The following is a 21,049-nucleotide window of genomic DNA, read 5'->3' as shown; positions in this document are numbered from 1 at the left end:
GGGTGGAAGTCGCCCGGGTCCATCCATTTCATTTACTTGGAAAAAATTCTAAGTGCAGACATATTCAAGCAATCAACCCGGGTAAGCATCGCCCGGGTCCATCTTTTTTATTTTACTTGGAAAAAACTCTAAGTGCAGACATATTTAAGCAATCAACCCGGGAAAGATCTCCCCGGGTCCATCTATTTTATTTACTTAGAAGATTTTCTTAGTGCAAACATATTAAAGCAATCAACCCGGGTGTATGTTGCCCGGGTCCATCTATTTTATTTCCTGAGGAAAATTTCTAAGTGCAAACATATATAAAGCAATCAACCCGGGAAAGATCTCCCCGGGTCCATCTATTTTATTTACTTGGAAAAAATTCTTAGTGCAAACATGTCAAAGCAATCAATCCGGGTAGACGATTGCCCGGGTCCATCTATTTTCATTACTTAGAAAAATTCTAAGTGGAAACATGGATAAAACAATCAACCCGGGTAGACGTTGCCCGGGCCATTTCAAGCAATCAACCCGGGTACATTCTACCCGGGCACAACTACAATTATCTCTGCTTAGAAAAATTTTCTAAGTACAAAGTTTCCTAAAAGCAACCCACCCGGGGTACGACTGACCCGGGCACACCTGCGTTACAATTACTTAGAAAATTTTCTAAGTACAGAAATATTGCAAACAGCCAATCTGGAATACATAAAGCATACAAAACATTCACAAACAAATATGACAGGAAAATATTTGATAAAAAGCAGCAAAGCAAGCATCCACATCCCGGGTCCACACGGACCTCGGATAAATATTCAAATCCGGCAAAAACTAATTCAGAGTCACAAAAGATTGTTTCGGACAACATGTTCAGAATCAAAGGAAATAAAAGCTAGAGGACAGGAGGATCGTTCGCTGAAGAGTTGTTGGCTTGAGAACCCGGATCAACGGGCACATCCGAAGTAGTCAGAACAACATGGTTACCCGGGTTGGCAGGAACAATAAAACTCGGAGAAGGACCTTCGTAAGGTTCAGGTTCCCCCTTCCCGGCTTTGATGTTGTCCTTAGCGGCAAGGTACGCCTCTATGAAACTCTGAAGATTAGCCCCCGGATCGGATTTAATATGCCGCTCAGCCACATGCCAACACCGGACCACCTCCGCTGCCGCAGCATGATTAAGAGCATCGGCATACGCTGTCGACTTCTGAAACTCGGCAATGACAACCCCAGCCTCTTTCCTCTCCTCTAGGGTTCTCTTCAGGACGCCCACTTCCTCCTCGAACCCGGACGCTTTCTTTTCGGCATCAACAGCCCGGGCCTCAGCATCGTCCACTTTCTCCTTCCACGCGGCCTGCATCCGGGTCTCGGCCTCCTTCACCCGCCTTTCCAGCTCAGATTCCAGCTTCTCCCTCTCCGACTTCTCCTGAGCTAAGCTCGACTCGGCCTTCCGGGTCCTCTCGCCGCATGCGTCAGCAGTGTCCCTCTCCGACTTGATAACCTCAAAAGCCATAGTGTTGAACCCGGCCAACCGAGCTCCAAGCTGCAAACCCGGACCCACAAAGTTAACAGCCTAAAAGATAAAATATTGACTTGGGAATAAGACAAAAGAAACAAAGGCCAAAATCGAATCTACCTGGCCCCAAAGACTCCCAATCTCTCTGAAGGTATTAACCAATCCGGTGTCATCCATCTTCACCCAATCCTCATCAGTTGGGATACCAGACATCAACTTGATTATCTCCCTTGCTGAGTACTTGCCAGCACCGAGAACAACCCGGGTATCTTCCCTCTCCGGATCCTCACTCTCATCGGAGTCAGACTCGGACCCCACCATTATCTCTTTGCCCTGATCGGATTTGGACTTAGGAATCTTCGCAGGAGCCTTCCTCGCCGAGGGCTGTTTCCTCTTCGTCCCCCGGGTAACAAGATCCGGGCTGCCAGACTCCTGAACCTCGGCAGTCATCCCGAGGGCAACTTTTTCCACGGCAACACTTGACTCTCCACCAGCCGCTCCTTGCTGGGAGGACCCGGATTCATCATTTTTCCCTGACCCAGATTTGGACTTGGCAGCAGGCTTTGGGATTGTGTGAGTTCCCCCCAAGTTCCTTAAAGCCACAGCAAAAGAGTCGTTAGACATCTTCTTCCAAGGATCCTTAACAAAATACGGCAAACCTGCAAGCACAAGTCAATACTCGGGTCACATAAACAAGTATAGACAAGCAAGATATCAAAACACACAAACACGAGAGAAAGAAGTAATAAGTGCCAAATACAACACCCGGGTAAATGTTACCCGGATCCATCCGTTTACATATACTTCGAGAAATTTTCTAAGTACAAAATACAACAGAAACGAGACAATAAGGCAAACAGAAGACCCGGGTCATCCTACACGACAAAAAGCAAAGGAAACTCACATCCCCATTCATGTAACTTATCGAATTGCATAAAGGTATCCCGGGTCAGTTGCTGCCCGAGACATCCACAAAACTCCATCAGCTGATCTCGAAACTTCCCCGTGGCACTCGGGGCACCGAAATTGGTTCTCACCAACTTATCATCAGTTACCAGATACGGCATATAATGAATATCAAGACCCTTCAGCATCAGGATCTCACGATTCCAATTCTTTAAAGAAGTCTGATGCATCACCGGTTTCAGGAACCCGGGTCCCAAACCACATTCCTTGGACCGGAACCGGAGCTCATACAACGGCTTTTCCCCGGACTTCTTAAATTGGAAAAGCATATGGAACAACTTGAGAGTAGGCTGATACCCCATTTTGTTACAAGCACAAAGAAACCACGTCATCCACTTGATCGCGTTAGGAGTGATCTGCATCGGGGAGCATTTATATTCATACTTGCATAGATGGCGAAAAAACAGATGCCACCTAGGATTCCACCCGGATCTCAAGTGTTCCATCCACACTGGAACAAACCCGTCAGCCGGCCGGTGATAGATCCTCTCCTCGGGTTCTGGCCACCGCCATTCGACCGTATCCGGAAGCTGAAACGAGACCCGGATCAATCGATCCTGAACCTTCCACGGCAATTCCCTAAAGGAACTCCTAACGGGATACGGAGCCCGGGCAACAGCATATGTTTTAAACTCCTCATCGAACTTCTTCTTATCATAAGCACCCAGAGGACCGTTGGGGTGCTTAAATTTATAAAAAGACGAGATTCCCCGGTAAAACTCCCTCTCATCCGCTAGAGGGGCCTTGGTGATGAAGTAGGACTTCGTATCCATCCACATACCCTCCGGGGTCATGATAACCTGCTTCCCCTCGGCCTTGGATACCTTCTGGAACTCAGAGACAACCCCGGATGAAGCCACCTCCCTCTCAGCCATCTTTTCACGAGCACGGTCTGCTAGTGACTGGCACTCGTCGGTCTCACTATCACTAGAATATTGCCCGGGCACACCAGAAAACGCAACAATATCTCTCTTGGCCCTCTTACGGATCCGGACCATAGACCTAAAGGAAAAGAAGAACCCGGGTCAGTTCAAAATTCAACCAGTTTTATTACAAGTTTTATACGGGTCCGGACCCTGCCCTAGATCTATGTGAGGGACAATAAGTTGGGAAATCACAAGAATGTAACTACGACTACCCGGACACATCATTCTGAAAAACAACACCCGGGTCCTATTTTCAAATCTACGCGGTGGGGAGACCACTAGCTACTGAAATGGTACCCGGATCCCGATCCTATAACCACACCATCATAAGAAGGCTTACAAGTGCCAAGAGACAAGAAGGCCTCTACCCGAGTACGAGACCTCTACCCGAGTACTCCCCCCCCACATAAAAAAATCTTCATGCCGCCTACCCAACCCGGGTAAGAAATCCCTACCCGGGTTCAGTCAAAACCCCAAGAATCCCAACAGCCACAAACAGTTTCTAAATCATTTCAAACCAAAATCATAAATCAAACTTCAAACCCTAACCGCTATACACATATACATACATATATCCCATCAAGAACATTCAACAAAACCCAGATTTTCAAACCAAAAACAATCAAACAAAAAGCCACTCGAACCACAAAACCCAGGAGACACCGTAAAACCCCAAAATCAAACAACCCAGCAAGCGTATGATCTAATCTACCAAAAAAACGAAATACCAAGACGAAGAATACAAAGAAGCACGGCAAGCGCAAGCACGAAATCAACAAAAGCACGAACGAAGAAAACACGAAGGTACATACAACAGCTCCGAAATGCAAAAAAAAAGAGAGAAGAAAAAAGAAGACGAAAAGGGGACTTACCGTGATAACCAGCGACGGACCAAAAACTGCGATGACAACGACAACGATCTCCGAGACCCCAGTGAAACCTTCCGAGAAAACACAACTCTCGAGCGACGGTGAAAGAAATTACAGAGAAACTGATAAAAGCGAAGTGAGAAACCAAAGAGTAAAAGAGAAGCCTCTTTTATATAGACCATCAAATCAGGAGTGACGTGGCAGTTTCCTATTGGGGGGAGTGAAGTTATTACAGCTGTAATAATTCACCCCCTCAAAAGGCGCGATGGCTCAATTTTCAAAACAAACAGCTGTTAAAACCCCTTCATATTACAAACGCTTCACATCCTCCAAACCCGGGTATCAAAGAACCGAACAGGGCGTGACGTTCCCCGACCAAAGCGAAAGAAAGCCCCTACACAGGTCTATCCGGGCAGCAGAGCAAACACAAGTTACCCGGATACAATCAAAGTGGCAAACATGAAAATTTCACCTTCACCGGGCCGGGGGGCAAAGACCATTACCCTTACACAGACACCCGGGTACGAAAACGAGAACAAAGGCTCCGCTCTACTCCCTCACATAGAAAATCTATATAAGGGAGTGGGGGGCAAATGATAGGGTATAACCCGAGCAAAAGGACCCGGGTCCCTTAAGAGGAACGTCCAGCCCGGGTAGCCACCAACACAACAGGACATCCCCAGCCTTGACAGGTGATACAACCCGGACATGACTGCTTACCCGGGTACATGAGACTCGCTACTCACCCGGATACACATGTACCAGCCGACACTTGCTGCACAAGACACAGACTGACACGATAAAGACAAACATAACGGTCAACTACTGGCGATAGAGACAAGCCAGGGAACATTCCAAAATACTACTTCTACGCTGACACCTGGACACGTGTAGGGGATCAAACCCCTACACGTGTAGGACCAGGATCCAGGTACGCACCCTTAAACCCTAATCCCTGGCCTATAAATAGACCAAGGATCAAGAGTTTAAGGGTTAACTTCATTCTCTCTACACTCATTTTTACACACACCTGCACTCAGCTAAATACAAAACACTAAAGCCACCAGCAACCACCACACAACAGCCATACACCACCCTTCCACACACATAGATAACTTGTGTCCTAATCTCTATCCTTCCAAAACCTACTCTTACTCTCACGCCGGAGGCGCTTTGGGGCCAAACCCCCCCGCCGGCGTTGTTTTGTAGGACCCTTTCCAGCAGCTACACCGCAAAACCACCACCCAAGGCGGAGGAAGGACGGGATCGGGATCCAGCGTTATCAGTGTCCTCGCAAGCCGAATCAAATCCACAACACTTGATTATATGAGGTATCCAATCATAATCATGCTCAAATCATGGTCAGCTTAATTAAGTTAATCCCTCACTATCCTGCCGATGTAAACACTTCTGAGTTCTTTACTCCGACCTTTCAAATATTCATATAAAAGACTAAAGGCCAAGTTGATAGGGGTTGTTTTGTAGACAGCGACAAGAATGAGACTTAATAAATAAAAATTAATCAAAAAATAGAGATTGATCGGAAAAATTAACAAGGTAATTAGTCATAAAGTATAATAATATTTAACTTATTATACTTGTTACATTAATCAAAATATATCTAATGATAAATGATAGTTGAATGTAGAAGTCGAACCAACAAAGTGGCTATAACATTAAACAATTAAATTCATATTAGTTAGAGCAATAAAGAAATATATGATATTTATTTAATCTTATTAAAACAATTTCCTAATTAAATTTCTTTTTGATAAAATGTGTTTCCCAAAAACTATGCACTTACATTTATAAAAGTAACAATACCAAATAATTTCTAAATATTTTATATATAAAAGATATAATATATATTTCAAAAAAGTTTTTTATTTTCCTATTATAATAACACATGACTAGTTGTCCTGTGAAAGCAAAAGCAACGACTGAGTCACCTAAAAAGTACTGTAAGATGTAATACATAATAAGTCTGGCCAGTTTGACTGAGTATTTTGGAATTTTCGTCTATACAACTTGGTTCATTAAAACATACGACTAGTCAATTATAATTTTTATTCCACATTTATAACAAAAATTATAGAAGAAAATGTTAAATTATTTAAATCTTTGTCAACATATTAAGGGGCCGTTTTGGGTATCAAACAAAGACAAAGAAAAATCATTCATATAAATCTTTTTATAATTATTTGTTTCATTAAAAAGTCATTTTCATTCTTCATTTTTAATTTTGGATTTACATAGAATCCCTCCACACCCATTCCCTCCACACCCATTCCCTCATCCATCCTAGCAGCTAAAAATAATCTAACATATTAACCAAAAAATTATAAATCTGTTATTTAACATTATACCCAAAAATTTATATTTATATTTGTCAAATCTGTATAAACATGTAAGAAATTTGTAAAAAGATTATACATCAATATTTATTATATTAAAATTATATATTTTGAATATTAGTAATAAATTATTTAACGATTATAAACAGTCAATATAATCAAATATCCCAATATCTTACTCAATCAATTTTAAGAGCATTTCCAAGAGCCCTTTTATTGGCTCTAAATATAATATAAAAAATGTGGTTGTTAGTAATTTAGGACCAAAATTAAGTTCTACATTTTTTCTCTATTTTATATTTTATTCATTGAGCTTCATTATAAAAAAAAAGAGAGGAGAGAGAAAAAAGTGATTTAAAAAGGCACTAAAAATGTTTTGGATATTACCCAGGCCCCAGCCCTCTAAAAATGCTCTTCTTACCGCTGATACAGTATCCAAGATGAAGATTCTTAACATCTATATATAGCGACTTTTCCCTATAAACACCGCCAGCCTTCCTCTCCCCCTTCACAACATTCTTTTACATTTCACGTTGAACGTAACCCAGATTGTATTTGTGCTGAATAAAGTTTTGATTTTGGGCCAACCCACAAGAAAATCTTGGACACCCAGGTGGATTTATTGTTTGTTCTGACCAAAGCAGTGTGTTCTGTGGTGTTCATCACTACCCAAGTTCAAGATACTTGATTTTGGTGAATAATTATATGTATGTTTTGCTGGCCAAGGCAATCTCGGATTGTGAAAGAAAGATTGTGTTTAAGTTTTGAGATTCATGGGGAATTGTCGCAGTGTTGAAGTAGATGGGCAATGTCAAGGGCAGCAGCAGCAGTATGGTCAGTTCTGAAGTGTTTTTTTAATATTATTTTGTTACTTATTTTGCTAGTGCTTCTAGATTGGGTTGTGGCACTATAATGATTTAGTGGGAGACTAGTTTGAATTATAGATTATATGTTGATTTTGAGACTTGTAGTGATTAAGTATTGCAGTTTATGAATGCGGTTATTAGTTTCTTTTAGTTTATCCGGGGGTCTTAATGGAAACAGACTTTCTATTAAAGTTTGCGGGCAATCCTTTAGCTCTAGGGTTGGGAATTGGGATACAAGGGGCAGGTTTGTTTTTGTTTCTTTTCATTTGATCATTTGTTATTTGGACCTAATGTGATATCACTCGTAATTCGTAAAATCTTGCTTTGCTTTGCTTTAGCTGGAACCAGGTGTCATTGTAGCTGCAAGTAGTGGAGATGATATTGTAGTTATGGAGTCGGTATGTTTTGTTGACCTAAATCCACAAATAATATGTTCATTTAGAGAACTAGAGTACATCATTAATAAAAAGAATGATTACATTAACATAATTGATAAAGTAATTAAAGATGAATTAAGTATATAGCAAGAAAGGAGAAGATGATGATATTAGTGATTTAGTAAAAAAGAAAAGATGAAGATGAATTAAAAGTTATTAGTAATCAAGGATAGCCACCCTATCTCCTTCCCCCTGATGAGTTAGAGACATTGCAAGGAACTGGGCCCTCTTTAATAACTGTGCTTAAAAAAAAATGAAATAACTGGGATGCTGCCAACTTAGATACCGTAGCTCGATTTATTATATAAATAAAGTAGAGTTAACAAAAGGTTAAATGCATGTGCTATATACAACTCAATTTAAAGAGTATCACATTTAATTTGCTTAATTTAGAAAATTTTGTTTTGAGTTTATTGAACTGAATTAAATGTAGTACAACTCATTGAACTGGTGTGAGGTCCGGTAATGGAACTTGTTGAAAAATAAAGGCTTAGAACTGCGTTTGACGGGTCCCATTAGGAGGATTGTTTCTGTACCTTTTATTTTATAAAATGAGCGCAATGTCAATGGTACAGGTTGGATAGTAATTGAGCTCACCAAAACCTTCATTATTATTTACAGTTGGAGCTGATCGTGTTATTGTGGTGATACCCAATAATGTCAGGGATCTTCGCCAGAATCCGGGGAATAGTAATCTTGATATCTTTACATATGAAGAGATGAGGCTGGCCACTAAGCGGTTTCGCTCTGATCAAGTTCTTGGGGAGGGCGGATTTGGAATTGTGTACAAAGGAGTTATAGATGAGAATGTTAGGCCTGGTTACATGAAAACTGAAGTCGCCATCAAGGAGCTTGATCCAGAAGGAATCCAAGGCGACAGAGAATGGCTGGTAATTTTTTTTTTATCAGCATATTCAGCTTATTATGTTGCTAATATCGTCACTATTTAACATTCGCTTCTCTGTAAAAGGCAAGATTAATCCCATAACACTTTCAAAATATAGCTAATCACTAGCTGGATGCCAATATTCAAGAAGGATAATCTATCTTACTGACGGCATCATTATGTACCTTTACTTCTGAATAACACCTAATATTGTCTGAAGGACATTTACAGGGTTCATATTGCGCGTCTATACTTCATTTCTTTCCTCTTAAAAAAAATTATATTATACTGTAATTATTTTTACAATATTATGAAGAAGTGTATATAATAAGGCTAAAGAATAAAGATAACTGCACTAGAGACCTTACTTATAGCGAAGGGGAAAAGGAAGTAGTATGAAGTTGATGTACTGAACCAATTAATTAGCAGTGTAGTGGGTTTATCTTGAGCAACTTGTAAGAGGCCACACACACTGAATATACAGTTATTTGATGAAATATTATTAGAGACTTAATGTCTATCAAGTATTGTACAACAACACTTGGCTCTGTCTCACTTTGCCATAGCATCTTGAAAGAAGAGCCTCAATAAGCAAGATTTGCCCTCATTGCTAATTTAGAGAAATAACAATGTATAAGAACTCAATCACCAACAAAATGGTACAATAGCCTTGGTCCGAGCACCTCCTTATATGTTAAATAAGAATCACCATTCAAGTTTTAATGCCATCAGAAACTGTACATATCCTTCTAGCAAATGACATTTGGAATTCTACATGCTATAATGTTCTTACGGCTTGGTTGAATGAGTTCTTTTGGATTTTGTAATTATTTTGGGGTTTTTATGCTACAACTGTATCCCCTTCAATTTAGACATTTTCATTTAGTTATTAAACACTGGTTTTCTACTTTTGTAGGCTGAAGTCAACTATTTGGGACAGCTCGAACACCCTAATCTTGTGAAGCTCATAGGTTACTGCTGTGATGATGATCACAGGCTTCTGGTCTATGAATATATGGCATATGGGAGCCTGGAAAATCACCTTTTCCAAAGTATGATATATGCTAATCGAAGTTTTTTCTTTTTTGTTTTGTTGGGGGGGATATATAAATTTCTTATCTCTGTTGGATCAGTATGCTTTCACTTATCATGGATATATTTACTTATATTCAGAGTCGCATATCTAGACATTAGACATACTTTAGAAACCTCCTTAAAATAAAAATTACAAACTAAAATAAAAAAAATATTCTAAATCGCATTGAAATATAGCACATATGGTATGCAAATTGATCGTTGGGAGATGGTGAAAAATAGAGTGAGGCTGGATTAAAAAAAAAACCTCACCTATTGACGTGAAAAATCAAATTAAAAACGGAGGGGATCGTGTGGGATTATGTATGGGAGGATGTATTCTAATTATGTACTGAGATTAGTTTCTGGTTTCTATTTCAATTTTGATTTCTATTTGATCATTTGCCTGTTTCATGTTAGAGCATCTCCGATGGCTATTCAAACAAGCTCTTAACTTAAATTTAAAGAGCATGTGAAAAAATAGTGCTCCAATGGGCTCCTAGTGGCTCTTTTAAAATTCAAGAGCCTCCTCTCTCTCCAAAGAATGATTTTGGAGCTCCATCGGAGATGCTCTTAGAACAGGGTTGATACTTAAAACTCCCATCTCAATTAATAATCATGACATACTACCATATTCTTTATTCCCTTGGGTCTAAACCGCTCTCTTAGTTTTTCAGAAACATCTGGTATATTATTCTGATTTTGATGGGCATTTGCGTTTAAATGTTAATTTTTGTACTACTACCTTAGAAGTATAGTAGTGTCTAGGCAAGATAAAGATCTCAAATAAATTGTTTTCGAAAAATCATACTATAATATTTTTGACTGTTAAAGAACCAAAATTCTTCTACTCCTTTCTAATATCATAGATTTATTATAGGTGATATTGAAATATAGTATTATTGAGTATAGATTAACATGAGAATGTGAATAGTCTTCGGTTCAAGGTAGTATATGTTTTCCTGATGCTCGACTTAGTTTGCAATATCATTTCTGGTATTGGCATGTGGTGTAAAGCTATCTGGATTGTGTATTTGACAGGAGTGAATTCTACTATGACTTGGGCAAGACGGTTAAAAATTGCTTTGGACGCTGCAAAAGGGCTCGCTTTTCTTCACTGTGCAGAAAGATCTATTATCTACCGGGATTTTAAGACATCGAACATATTGCTGGATGCGGTTAGTTTATAGTCGATTTAATTTTATTGCTATTTTTGTCGAAGGTCTCACTGGCTCGTGTTGGTCACCCAATCATTGTGTTGTTTAATATGCTATTTTACCTATATAAATAAATTATAATATTTTAAATTACCCAATAATCGCCAAATCATCTATTAATGAAAACGAGCTTTGAAGTATTTATCAAATTTGCTAACAATAAAATAAAATATAAATATGTAGCATTTCAATGCAAAACTTTCTGACTTCGGACTTGCAAAGGATGGACCTATGGGAGATCAAACTCATGTATCAACACGAGTTATGGGCACTTATGGTTATGCAGCTCCTGAATATGTGATGACAGGTAAATATTTAGTAAGCAAGTGGCAATGATTAAAGTATATTACATGATTCATAAAAATTGATTCTTTTATCTGGCTTGCTGATTAATGTAATACTGATTGTTTTACCACTAAGTGTGGCAAATTATGTCAAAGATAAGCAGAAGCACTTGCATAGCTCCTTGTTCTACCTTTAACTGCTATAAAACTGTTAGCTAACCATTTGACATATTTTTATTATTGCAAAGAGGACTAAAAGGTACACCTGAACTGGTAGTCTGGTACCGTTGTTATAGTGGAGTAATATAATTATTGTTACTATATCTGTTATGGTAATGATCTTTTTTTCTTCCCCTTTTTTTTTCTCTTGGCGGTGGAGTGGATATAACACAGGGCTACAAATTCCTATTAGGATTATAACATAAATTTTTACAATTCTTTGGTGGACTTGTCTTCCCTATCTGTGTATGTTATAGATAATCCCCATTATATATTGCTCACAGGTCATTTGACAGCCAGAAGTGATATATATGGTTTTGGAGTGGTGCTACTTGAAATGTTGATAGGAAGGAAAGCAATGGACAAGAGCCGACCTAGCCGAGAGCATAACCTGGTTGAGTGGGCCCGGCCTCTCTTGAACCATCAGAAGAAGCTTTTCAGGATATTGGATCCGAGATTGGAAGGGCAATACTCGAATAGAACTGCCATAAAGGTGGCAAATCTGGCATACCAATGCCTTAGCCAAAATCCAAAGGGGAGGCCCGTCATGAGCCAGGTTGTGGATATACTCGAATCTCTTCAGATACCCCATAGACGAGATGTACCGATTCAGAGTGGAAATAGTGCAACCCTTTAAGAGTGCTGCACACAATCCTACACACAAACATTCCAAATGTGAATGAGAGGGTAAAAGATGCAGAAGCTCCAACAAGCAAGAGCGAACCTCCAAAGGAGGATGATCTCTATAACCGTCATCAAGAATTTAAACCTGTGCATCAAATTTCATGTAAGCCTAAAGTGTAAGTTCATAAAGAATTTGAGCACTTGCAGACGCAGTTGAGTTTATTAAGCTTTGTGTAACAAGAACTTACATATTACAATCAATCATATATATAAATTTTCTAATTAAAAAATTTTTAATTAAAATTTTGGTGCTTCAGAACACAATCCCACATACTCACTCATTTGAAGCAGATTTCATTAGAAGCTGGCAGTGATGCAGCAATATCTTCCGAGTATATGTATGGTACATTATACTGTGATATGCATTGTGATTTTAGCTTTAACAGATATTATATATTCCCAATATATAACACTACCGCATGCAGTGGATTTTGAATTTAAAACCATATCTTTCAGCAGATTAGAAAATGAGTTTATAAACTGAAATTTGAAGAGGCCCGCTAGTACCTTCTAATACCTAATTGGGTTTTATATCAAACTGCAAATTGCCCACCCATTTTATCAAAAAAATCTCACCTAACCCCCTAAAAAATTTCAGATTCATGTAAGCTACTATAAAAAAAATATATATCATCACTATTCATAGCTCTTTAATTAAACATTTATAAAAAATCAACCGTTCGTTCTTTTACTACAAAACCACTTCGAGTACTTTGATAACAGTTCCTAGTATTTATCAAAATAATTTGGGGATTCTTAAAGTAACATAGCTAGGATGATCATATAACTATATCTATAACTATATATTTTTTTAACTACATGGCTATGTTGCTTTAAAAATTCCCAAATTATTTTAATAAATATCAGAGATTATTATGAAAGTACTCGAAGTGGTTTTGTTGTAAAAAAATAAACGGTTAATTTTTTATAAATAATTAAGTAAAAAAGTATGAATAATGAAGTGGGTAAAATGATATATATTTGGTTTATAGTGGCTTAAATGAGTCCGAAATTTTTTGGGTGGGTCAAGTGAGATTTTTTGACGAAATGGGTGGCCAGTTTGATATAAAACCCATACCTAATTATGCTATAATTATTATACAAAATATTGGCAGTGTGGTATATTTGAATGATATATAAACCATCTGTAGGATCTTTTGCTTAGCTACGACCATAGCCATTTTAAGTATTTAAGTAACGGGCTTGTTAGAGCAAAACATGATATAAGATAGAAGTTTAGGTTATTACGTATAATATTACTCCCTCCATTTAGATAGTCTTATCTAATTTGGGATGGAGGGAGTATATTATAATAGATGGACAAATATTTTACTAAAATGATGAATTGATTCACCTGCTTCAACTTCCATAATATAAGGTTGGCATGATTTATATAATATAATTTTAGAATTCTAATCATATATTTGTATAATTAAAATTATTACAAACTAATATAACATATTTTAATTATACATGTCCATTGTCCACTTTGAAGATTTTTTTTTTTGCCTTTCGAATTTAGTTATCCACTTCAATTTTCAATGTAAAATTATATTTTCAAAGTCAATTCTACTTCTTATTTATATTTCCAAAATCAAACTCATTTCACATAGTATTATAATCATTTAATACACTTAATTTATAAATTTTCATTTTTCCAAAACTGTATAATTTTTTAAAAGTGGACGTTTAATTTAAAACAGAAGGAGTATTAATTATTAATATATAGTTATATATACACATGTATATTATATACAAGTCAAGTCAACACTGACAAAATAAGAAGACCAAGATTTGATCTTACTAACACCGATCACATATTCACATTCATCATACAAAAGCCACATCAATTTAAAACACTGTAAACTATAACAAAAGACCCACTTAATTAATTAGAAAGCAAAACAAGCTGATCATCCAGTAGAATCTGTCTACCTAAATAGCTTCAGGCCTTCTTATGCTGTCGAACCTCTCACTGTATGGAAACATCATGTTACCAGGATTATTCTCAACTTGCAACGGTTTTCCTACCTTGAATCCCCTTGCTTTAACATTATAATAAAACACCTCATCATATAATTCAGAATCTTGAAAGATCAGAACTTGTTCTTGGTCTTCATCTCCCTCCACATATCCAATTAACTTCAGCAGGGGGACTAATCCACCATCAAATCCCACCATCAACGGCGACAAGTCTATCTGATACTTGATCTCCCATTGGGCATTTTCACGCACCCAGATGTCCATTTTAAATGTACTGGAAGATGTGTCAGTTAAAAACAACTGGTCATTCAACTCCCCTATATGCATGTCATGACCATTTTTATAGGATTCCGGGGCTGGGTAAGCTATTCTACAGAACATTTCCGAATCAATATCCAAACCCAAGATATAATTTCCCAAAGGAGAATTAAAATTTGAGTCATCCATCCAGTAACAAGTATTTCTAACAAATGTACAGGCGGTCCCACACATGTACAACGGTGCCTCTCCTGTAAGGGTTCTCCAGGGAGCCAAAATCTCCCCGGTCTCTGACAGCATCAGAAGTTGACATGAACGATAACATAAATTAACGATCACATAAGCATTCCGGGCTTCAATATAGCCAAATCCCACTGCAGTAGCATGCGGCGGATCAGCTTCTGGAAGCTCCTGAACCTGTTTAGTAGTTGCATTAAAAATGACGTACCTCAGTGCACTGTGAATGCAGAACAGGCAGCCTCTCCCGGAAGATAACACTTCAAATTCTTCAGAAGTATTAATAGTCACTCGGTAGATCACCTCCCCATTCGCGGGATCAAGTGATGTGAACACAAGAGGATATTGAGGATCGTCCTCGTCCACCAGGCCCCCATCTTCATAAAACTGATCAGCTAGTCCGTATTCATCATCGTCACTAGAAAGGTAATTCTGATGAAGAAGCAGTGGCGGAGTAACAATGAGCATAAGAGGGTTCTTCTTGGACCATTCAAGATGAAGGGCTTTAAAATCAGCGTCAGAAATCAGGTTCTTCCATGTCCCTGATACTGCACTCATAAGGCAAAGGTTCTTTACAGTAAGCCTTTTGAGTATTTCATTGGCGTTATCCACGTGACTCAGCCAATCCAGAGAAGCTTCATCATCTTGATCAGCCATTTTAACAGTAAGGCTTAGAGAGAAAGAAAGAGAGAGGAGGGTATTGCAAGTCTCAGGAAACTAAGAGAAGCGGATTGATAGTACTGAGGAATACATTTTCCAGGGAGATGCATTTTATAGAGCAGTTTGACCATAGGAGTTAAGTTACGAACCCAATTTTCAACAGTATCCTATCTAGTCAGATATGAGGATTGGATCTTTAACATCTCACAGATATGATATCTCATTTAATGAAGGATGAGCACCAACAATCTAATAGATTGTTCGGAGATTTTGAAAATTTAGGTATACTCTAATCTGCAAATTAATATGCTACTACATTTAAAGCTACGAGATCATCTCCAACCAGAAACCCTCCGGCTAAAAACTTTCTTACCCAAATAGAAATTATAACTAAGGTCTTCAAAAATTATACTCCAACCATACCAAGCCCTTTTCTATAAATTATACTCCTTCCGTCCCAGCTATTTGTATACAAATGGTTGGGACACTGAAACCAAAATATTATGTAAAAAATGAGTAAAAAATGAGTAAAGTGGATGAAAGGTGGGTATAATAGTGTTTATATTGTTATAAAATGGAGATAGGGGAAGAATGTAGTTGGTGTAATGATGTTTTATATTATAAAAGTTTACAACTTTTGGAATATATACAATTGGTGGGAGTTGGGACGTACCAAAAAAGAAACTATATACAATTCATTGTGAGGGGGAATATATAGCTAACCTCCTATTGATGACTAAATTTATCGAACTTGTACAAGTCTGTCGGAAATCTGTTGAAAGATTAGTCATCATTTATTATCGTATTAAATTGATATATTTAACCAACGTCATTGGAGATTAGCTCATAATATTAAATTATCATATTTTCTTTTTCACAATTACTTTCACGTATGAGTTGTATCAAAAAACTTAAAATATTTGATTTAAACCGAAGAGTTTTACGAGGTGTATTCAATTAAATTTTAAAAAAAAAATTCATCAAAAAAATTCGAGGATATTTAAGTCTGATATTAAAAATTATCAAATATTGGAGTATTCAATCAGGATTTTAAATTATAATTTGAAATTCACGGATATTATTGCTTAAAATCAAATTATATTCAAATTTTGATAGATTTTTTTGAATTTCATATATATATTTGGAATTTCACCAAATTCCATGAAATTTTTGCAACATCATACTTAAATCAGTCATCAATTTTGTGACATTTAATAAAATTTTGCATAAAATCAAAATCATTTACAATCTATCAAATTTCATATATTATATAAAATTTATTAAATCTCAGTTGAATACATCCTACTAATTTAATTTATTGAAGAAATCATATCTTCTAACTGGAAAAACATATACCGATGACGCTGAAAATTTAGATGATAAAATCTTTCAGTTTCGAAAAGAAACAACCCAAACAAGGACTTTTGAAAAATAAAACACTACTAGTATAATTAAAAGTGCTTGTCTTGATAATACTTTTTAACGGTTCACATCTTTTCTGGTGCCCATGGAGGTCAAATTGCAAGCTAAAAAAATGATAAATGAAAAGGTATTTAGAAATATATTATCTTTCATAAATTTTTAAATATTAATTAAAATAATAATAAAAATCCATCGCACATGGACACACAAGACTCAAGAGATGAAGAGAGTAATATACTAAAATTCTAAAAAGAATAAATTATATAAAAATCCCTTTTACAAAAAAACTTGAAAATTATGTTATCTAACTTTTTTCCAAGATCGGAGAACTATTTTTTATATAATAATATATTAACAATAGAGTCCGGATCTCTGTCAGTCATATGCCAGAAACTGTTTAAAAAACTCACAGATTTTGAGTTTTTGAAAAATTATTTGTTACCTAACTGCTCCACAGTCATTAATGACCGTGGACCGCTGCCCTTAACAATATTGTGCTTGCAGGACATGTATCATTTCTATGGATAGTGATCAACTCGACCCAAGATTCTAGTTCTACATTCGTGAAACCCGTTTATGTGTACCCTGTTATTTAATGAATTATTGGATGTGCTTAGTCCTAAGATTTAAAGTTAGGTGTTGCTACGTAGAATTCTCACATTGAATGTTTTTAATTTTTACTGTTTCGTTACAACTGTAATTTTTTTATTAAATAATAATCTGAAATATGTAAGCTGTTCACATGTAAGATTAAGTAAAGTTAAAGAGATCCATCCAACCTTCTCCAAGATCCAAGTATTATAATTTATATGTATGCAGTGTGTTCAATATTGTATTGTTGTTTTCATGGTTTAAGCAAACTTCAAGCCCATTTTTGACTACAGCAAATTCTGAATCATTTCTCAGAGGCTTTTCCTTTTGACCGAGTAGAATTTTCTTTTACCAAGTAGAATAGAAATCAAGTCTTGGGTGACAAAGGGACCAGCTGATGTTAATGTGATTTCCATTTCCATTTTTACACCTTCCAAAAAATTTATTTGATGAAAGTCCAATCTGACTCCAAAACAATTAAAAGTATTGAATTCAACAATTTTGGATAAAAGTCTAAACCAAAGTCCAGTTTCCAAAAAATATAAATATCGATCCAATTTAGTTCTATACTCCCTCCTTCCCATTTTAATTGTCCACTTTGCACAAATCACACAAATTAAGAAGTATTAAATGTGATATGTTGTTATCATTGCCATGCATTGGTTATACAAATATACTACTAAGTTTTCATTCATTTTGTTTAAAAGTCAATATAGTTTGCATTGTAAATAATGAAAATTGTGTGAACTAGTAATGTTAACATTGAAACTTGTTATAATTTGTATTGGACAAAGAAGATGGACAAATAATATGGGAAATTTTTTCTTGACAAAGTGGACTATTAATATGGGAAGGAGGGAGTATGAGCTTTATCATGTCTGATTTTATATTTGGAACTTGATGGCTCGAAATAGCTAATCGATTATCAGATCTAAGAGTAAGAGCACCTCTAAGGCTGCTCAACAAACATCACTCTAGTATATGATAGCTAACCAAGGAGCCAACGAAAACAAACACTAGAACTGAAACATTTCTTTAATGTATGCATCGTTACAGCAGGCAAGCTCAACATATGAAAGATACTGACATATGTACATTTGATAAAATTGTTGGTTACTTATTACCACTCACCCACTGATGCACAGGAATCCCCTTCTCTCTCAAGGACGAGTACAAGTTGAAGCATTGAGCATATGTGTTTCGGTACTGGGAACTCCTCAGACCCGGACAACATCTCTTCCATCTATTGTAATGACATGCAAGAAACATCTCATCAATCAAACAAATTGCTCCGGTTTCAACCAACTTTGGAATCAAATGAAACTCAGCCCCCTCCACATCCATTTTCACCACAACAAAGTCCCTTTTCGACACCGTCTTCTTCAACCAATTTGCAAAATCAAACCCCTTTATTCTATCCAAGTTGCTTAGAAAATTCCAAGTAGATTGCACTGCTTGATCCTTCCCCAGCCCTATACCTTTCTCCTTACTTTTCCTAACCGCCTTGCGATTAATTTCAAAAAACAACGACTCGTTCCTCACCCAAGCAGCATAAGGCAAAAGAGTAACTCTTTTCTTCCACTTATACTCCTTATAGAAAGCCTTATCCGCCTCAATTGCATATATGTCAAAAGATTTTTCCTGTTTCGGATAAAATTTCTTAAACCAACCTCCAATACTCGAACCATAGCTCCTCGCTCCAACATCAACATACACATACCGATTTTTAAAACTGATATCAACCATCGATGACACGTACCTAATATTTCTAACATTCTTTTTCAACGTAACCCCAGGTTTTAACGGCTCTTCACTAATCAACGGCTCTAAATTTTGAATTAACTCTCGTTTATAATGCTGAACATAGCATTCGCCCTCCTTGTCATCATTTTCACCATGACCTAAAGTTTCGCTCTCTTTCATCAAAATAACTTCTCGAATCCTCGAAAAACCTAAACCGTTAATCTCTCTCGAATCAATTAAAATACACCAATTAAACAACTCGAGCAACGAATTCAAACTATACGAATCAATTGCCTTCGTATGAACAACGAAAAAGCCTCCAGGTTTAAGCGTTCTCGACACTTCTAACGCAAATCTAACCGGTTCATTCGATCTTTCGAGAACGAAAACACCGGAAAACACAAAATCAAAACTATCATCATCGAACGGCTGGCGAAGAGCCGTACCTTGCAAAATCAACGGTAGCGATCGCTTTCTCGACACACCGATCGCGTTTTCAACTCCGACATCTCGCAAAGCGATGATCTCTTCTCTACTGCCAGGCTCGAGACAGAGAGATTTCGAGTGCGAGTCGATAAACCGCTCGGCGATCAAATTTTCGAACACCGAGGTGTAAAAATCCAGAATTCGAGCTCTCTCGGCGGCGGAGGTGACGTAATCGCCGGAGTAAATGCCGTAATCGCCGGAATTAACGGTGAGGATGAAAGCGAACTTAGCGAAGAAGATGAGGACTATGAAGGAGAAGAGGCGTACCAGATTGTTGCTCGCGAGGATGCGTTTCAGTGCGGTGATCTCCAGCATTGTAATGATAATAATGCTGCTGCCGTTGATGATGATATATACGTACAGGTACGGACAAATTACAATGATACAAGTGTAGAGAGAGAAATCTGAAGGGGGAAAGTGGATGATAGAAACGAATTTGTTATTGGCGCGAAAATTGAATAGATAAATACACATTTGACCTTCTAATGAAATAAAAATTTAAATATACTTTTGATTTTAGTTTAATTTTTCGGAGTTTTACTCTTACACACTACAAATACAGCATTTTTTAGATAGATAATAGATTTTGATTGACCATAATCTAATTAATAATAATGGTTTTTATATGCATAAAAATATCTATCAATACAATTCCTCCATCAAAAAAATTTATGTAAGATTTTAATATTCATGGTAAGTTATTTTTTTTATAAAAAGGTATATTTTAACTATTTAACGTTACTCATGTTATGAATATCAAATCCTGCATCGTTGCTGATATTTTTTGTGGAAGTGAAACAATAATATAAAATCTATATATTCATGATTTTATAAAATTTTGATTTAATTTACATGTTAAATTTACACCACGAAAAAGTGCATAAAATTAAAAACGGAATCTTCGAGAACAAATCCAACACTACCCAAATAAACTTTTCACTTGAAATATAAGAAACTTGGAAAACAAATTGCTCCAGTAGCCTTACGGTAAAAACTTAAAAATGTTAAGGGCACAGCTTTTTTTAATAAATTTCTAGTGAAAACTTGAAAATTTAAGAGCACGCCTTCATTTCTTATTTTTAAGAGTTTGTAGACGGTAGTTGTCTCTTATTATTTGAATACGATGTATAAAAGAAAAAGAACAAAGCATTTATCAAATCTATTCAACTTCACCCTTTTGTTTTGCTAGGATGATCAAGAAAGTACATAATATCTTTTTTTTTTTAAGAAACTTCAATTAGTTCATACACACTTGCTTCTGAGCTATAAAGGTAGTTCATACACACTTGCTTCTGAGCTATAAAAGTAGTTTGAACAGACGGCTTATCTGAACGAAAAGTTGGCTACAATTATTGGCATTCATGTATTGAATCATCCTTGTTAAAGGTTTGA

General features: G+C 36.8%; 3 protein-coding genes across 3 annotated transcripts; 1 reads left to right on the top strand and 2 right to left on the bottom strand.

The window, feature by feature from the left end:
- Positions 1–721: 721 nt before the first annotated feature.
- LOC108227894 (uncharacterized) lies at positions 722–2,127 on the bottom strand. The gene is made up of 2 exons (XM_017403277.2): positions 1,616–2,127; positions 722–1,522 (listed from the first exon to the last, which is right to left on the bottom strand). The coding sequence occupies exons 1-2, from the start codon at positions 2,117–2,119 to the stop codon at positions 875–877; spliced, it is 1,152 nt and encodes a 383-aa protein (XP_017258766.2). The 5' UTR covers positions 2,120–2,127; the 3' UTR covers positions 722–874.
- Positions 2,128–7,020: 4,893 nt separating this feature from the next.
- On the top strand, positions 7,021–12,517 carry LOC108227895 (probable serine/threonine-protein kinase PBL17). Its single transcript, XM_017403278.2, has 6 exons — positions 7,021–7,444; positions 8,535–8,803; positions 9,716–9,851; positions 10,915–11,051; positions 11,274–11,397; positions 11,878–12,517. The coding sequence occupies exons 1-6, from the start codon at positions 7,384–7,386 to the stop codon at positions 12,228–12,230; spliced, it is 1,080 nt and encodes a 359-aa protein (XP_017258767.1). The 5' UTR covers positions 7,021–7,383; the 3' UTR covers positions 12,231–12,517.
- A 5,482-nt stretch (positions 12,518–17,999) lies between these two features.
- Positions 18,000–20,130, bottom strand: LOC108226972 (uncharacterized). Its single transcript, XM_017401965.2, has one exon. It carries the CDS (start codon positions 19,970–19,972, stop codon positions 18,542–18,544), a length of 1,431 nt encoding a protein of 476 aa, XP_017257454.1. The 5' UTR covers positions 19,973–20,130; the 3' UTR covers positions 18,000–18,541.
- Between the last annotated feature and the right edge of the window lie 919 nt (positions 20,131–21,049).

The sequence above is a fragment of the Daucus carota genome, chromosome 6 (genome assembly GCF_001625215.2).
Source record: "Daucus carota subsp. sativus chromosome 6, DH1 v3.0, whole genome shotgun sequence".
NCBI classification, from domain to species: Eukaryota; Viridiplantae; Streptophyta; class Magnoliopsida; order Apiales; family Apiaceae; genus Daucus; species Daucus carota.
The sequence above is the reverse complement of the archived record's forward strand: the minus strand, read 5'-3'. Positions and strand labels throughout refer to the sequence as shown.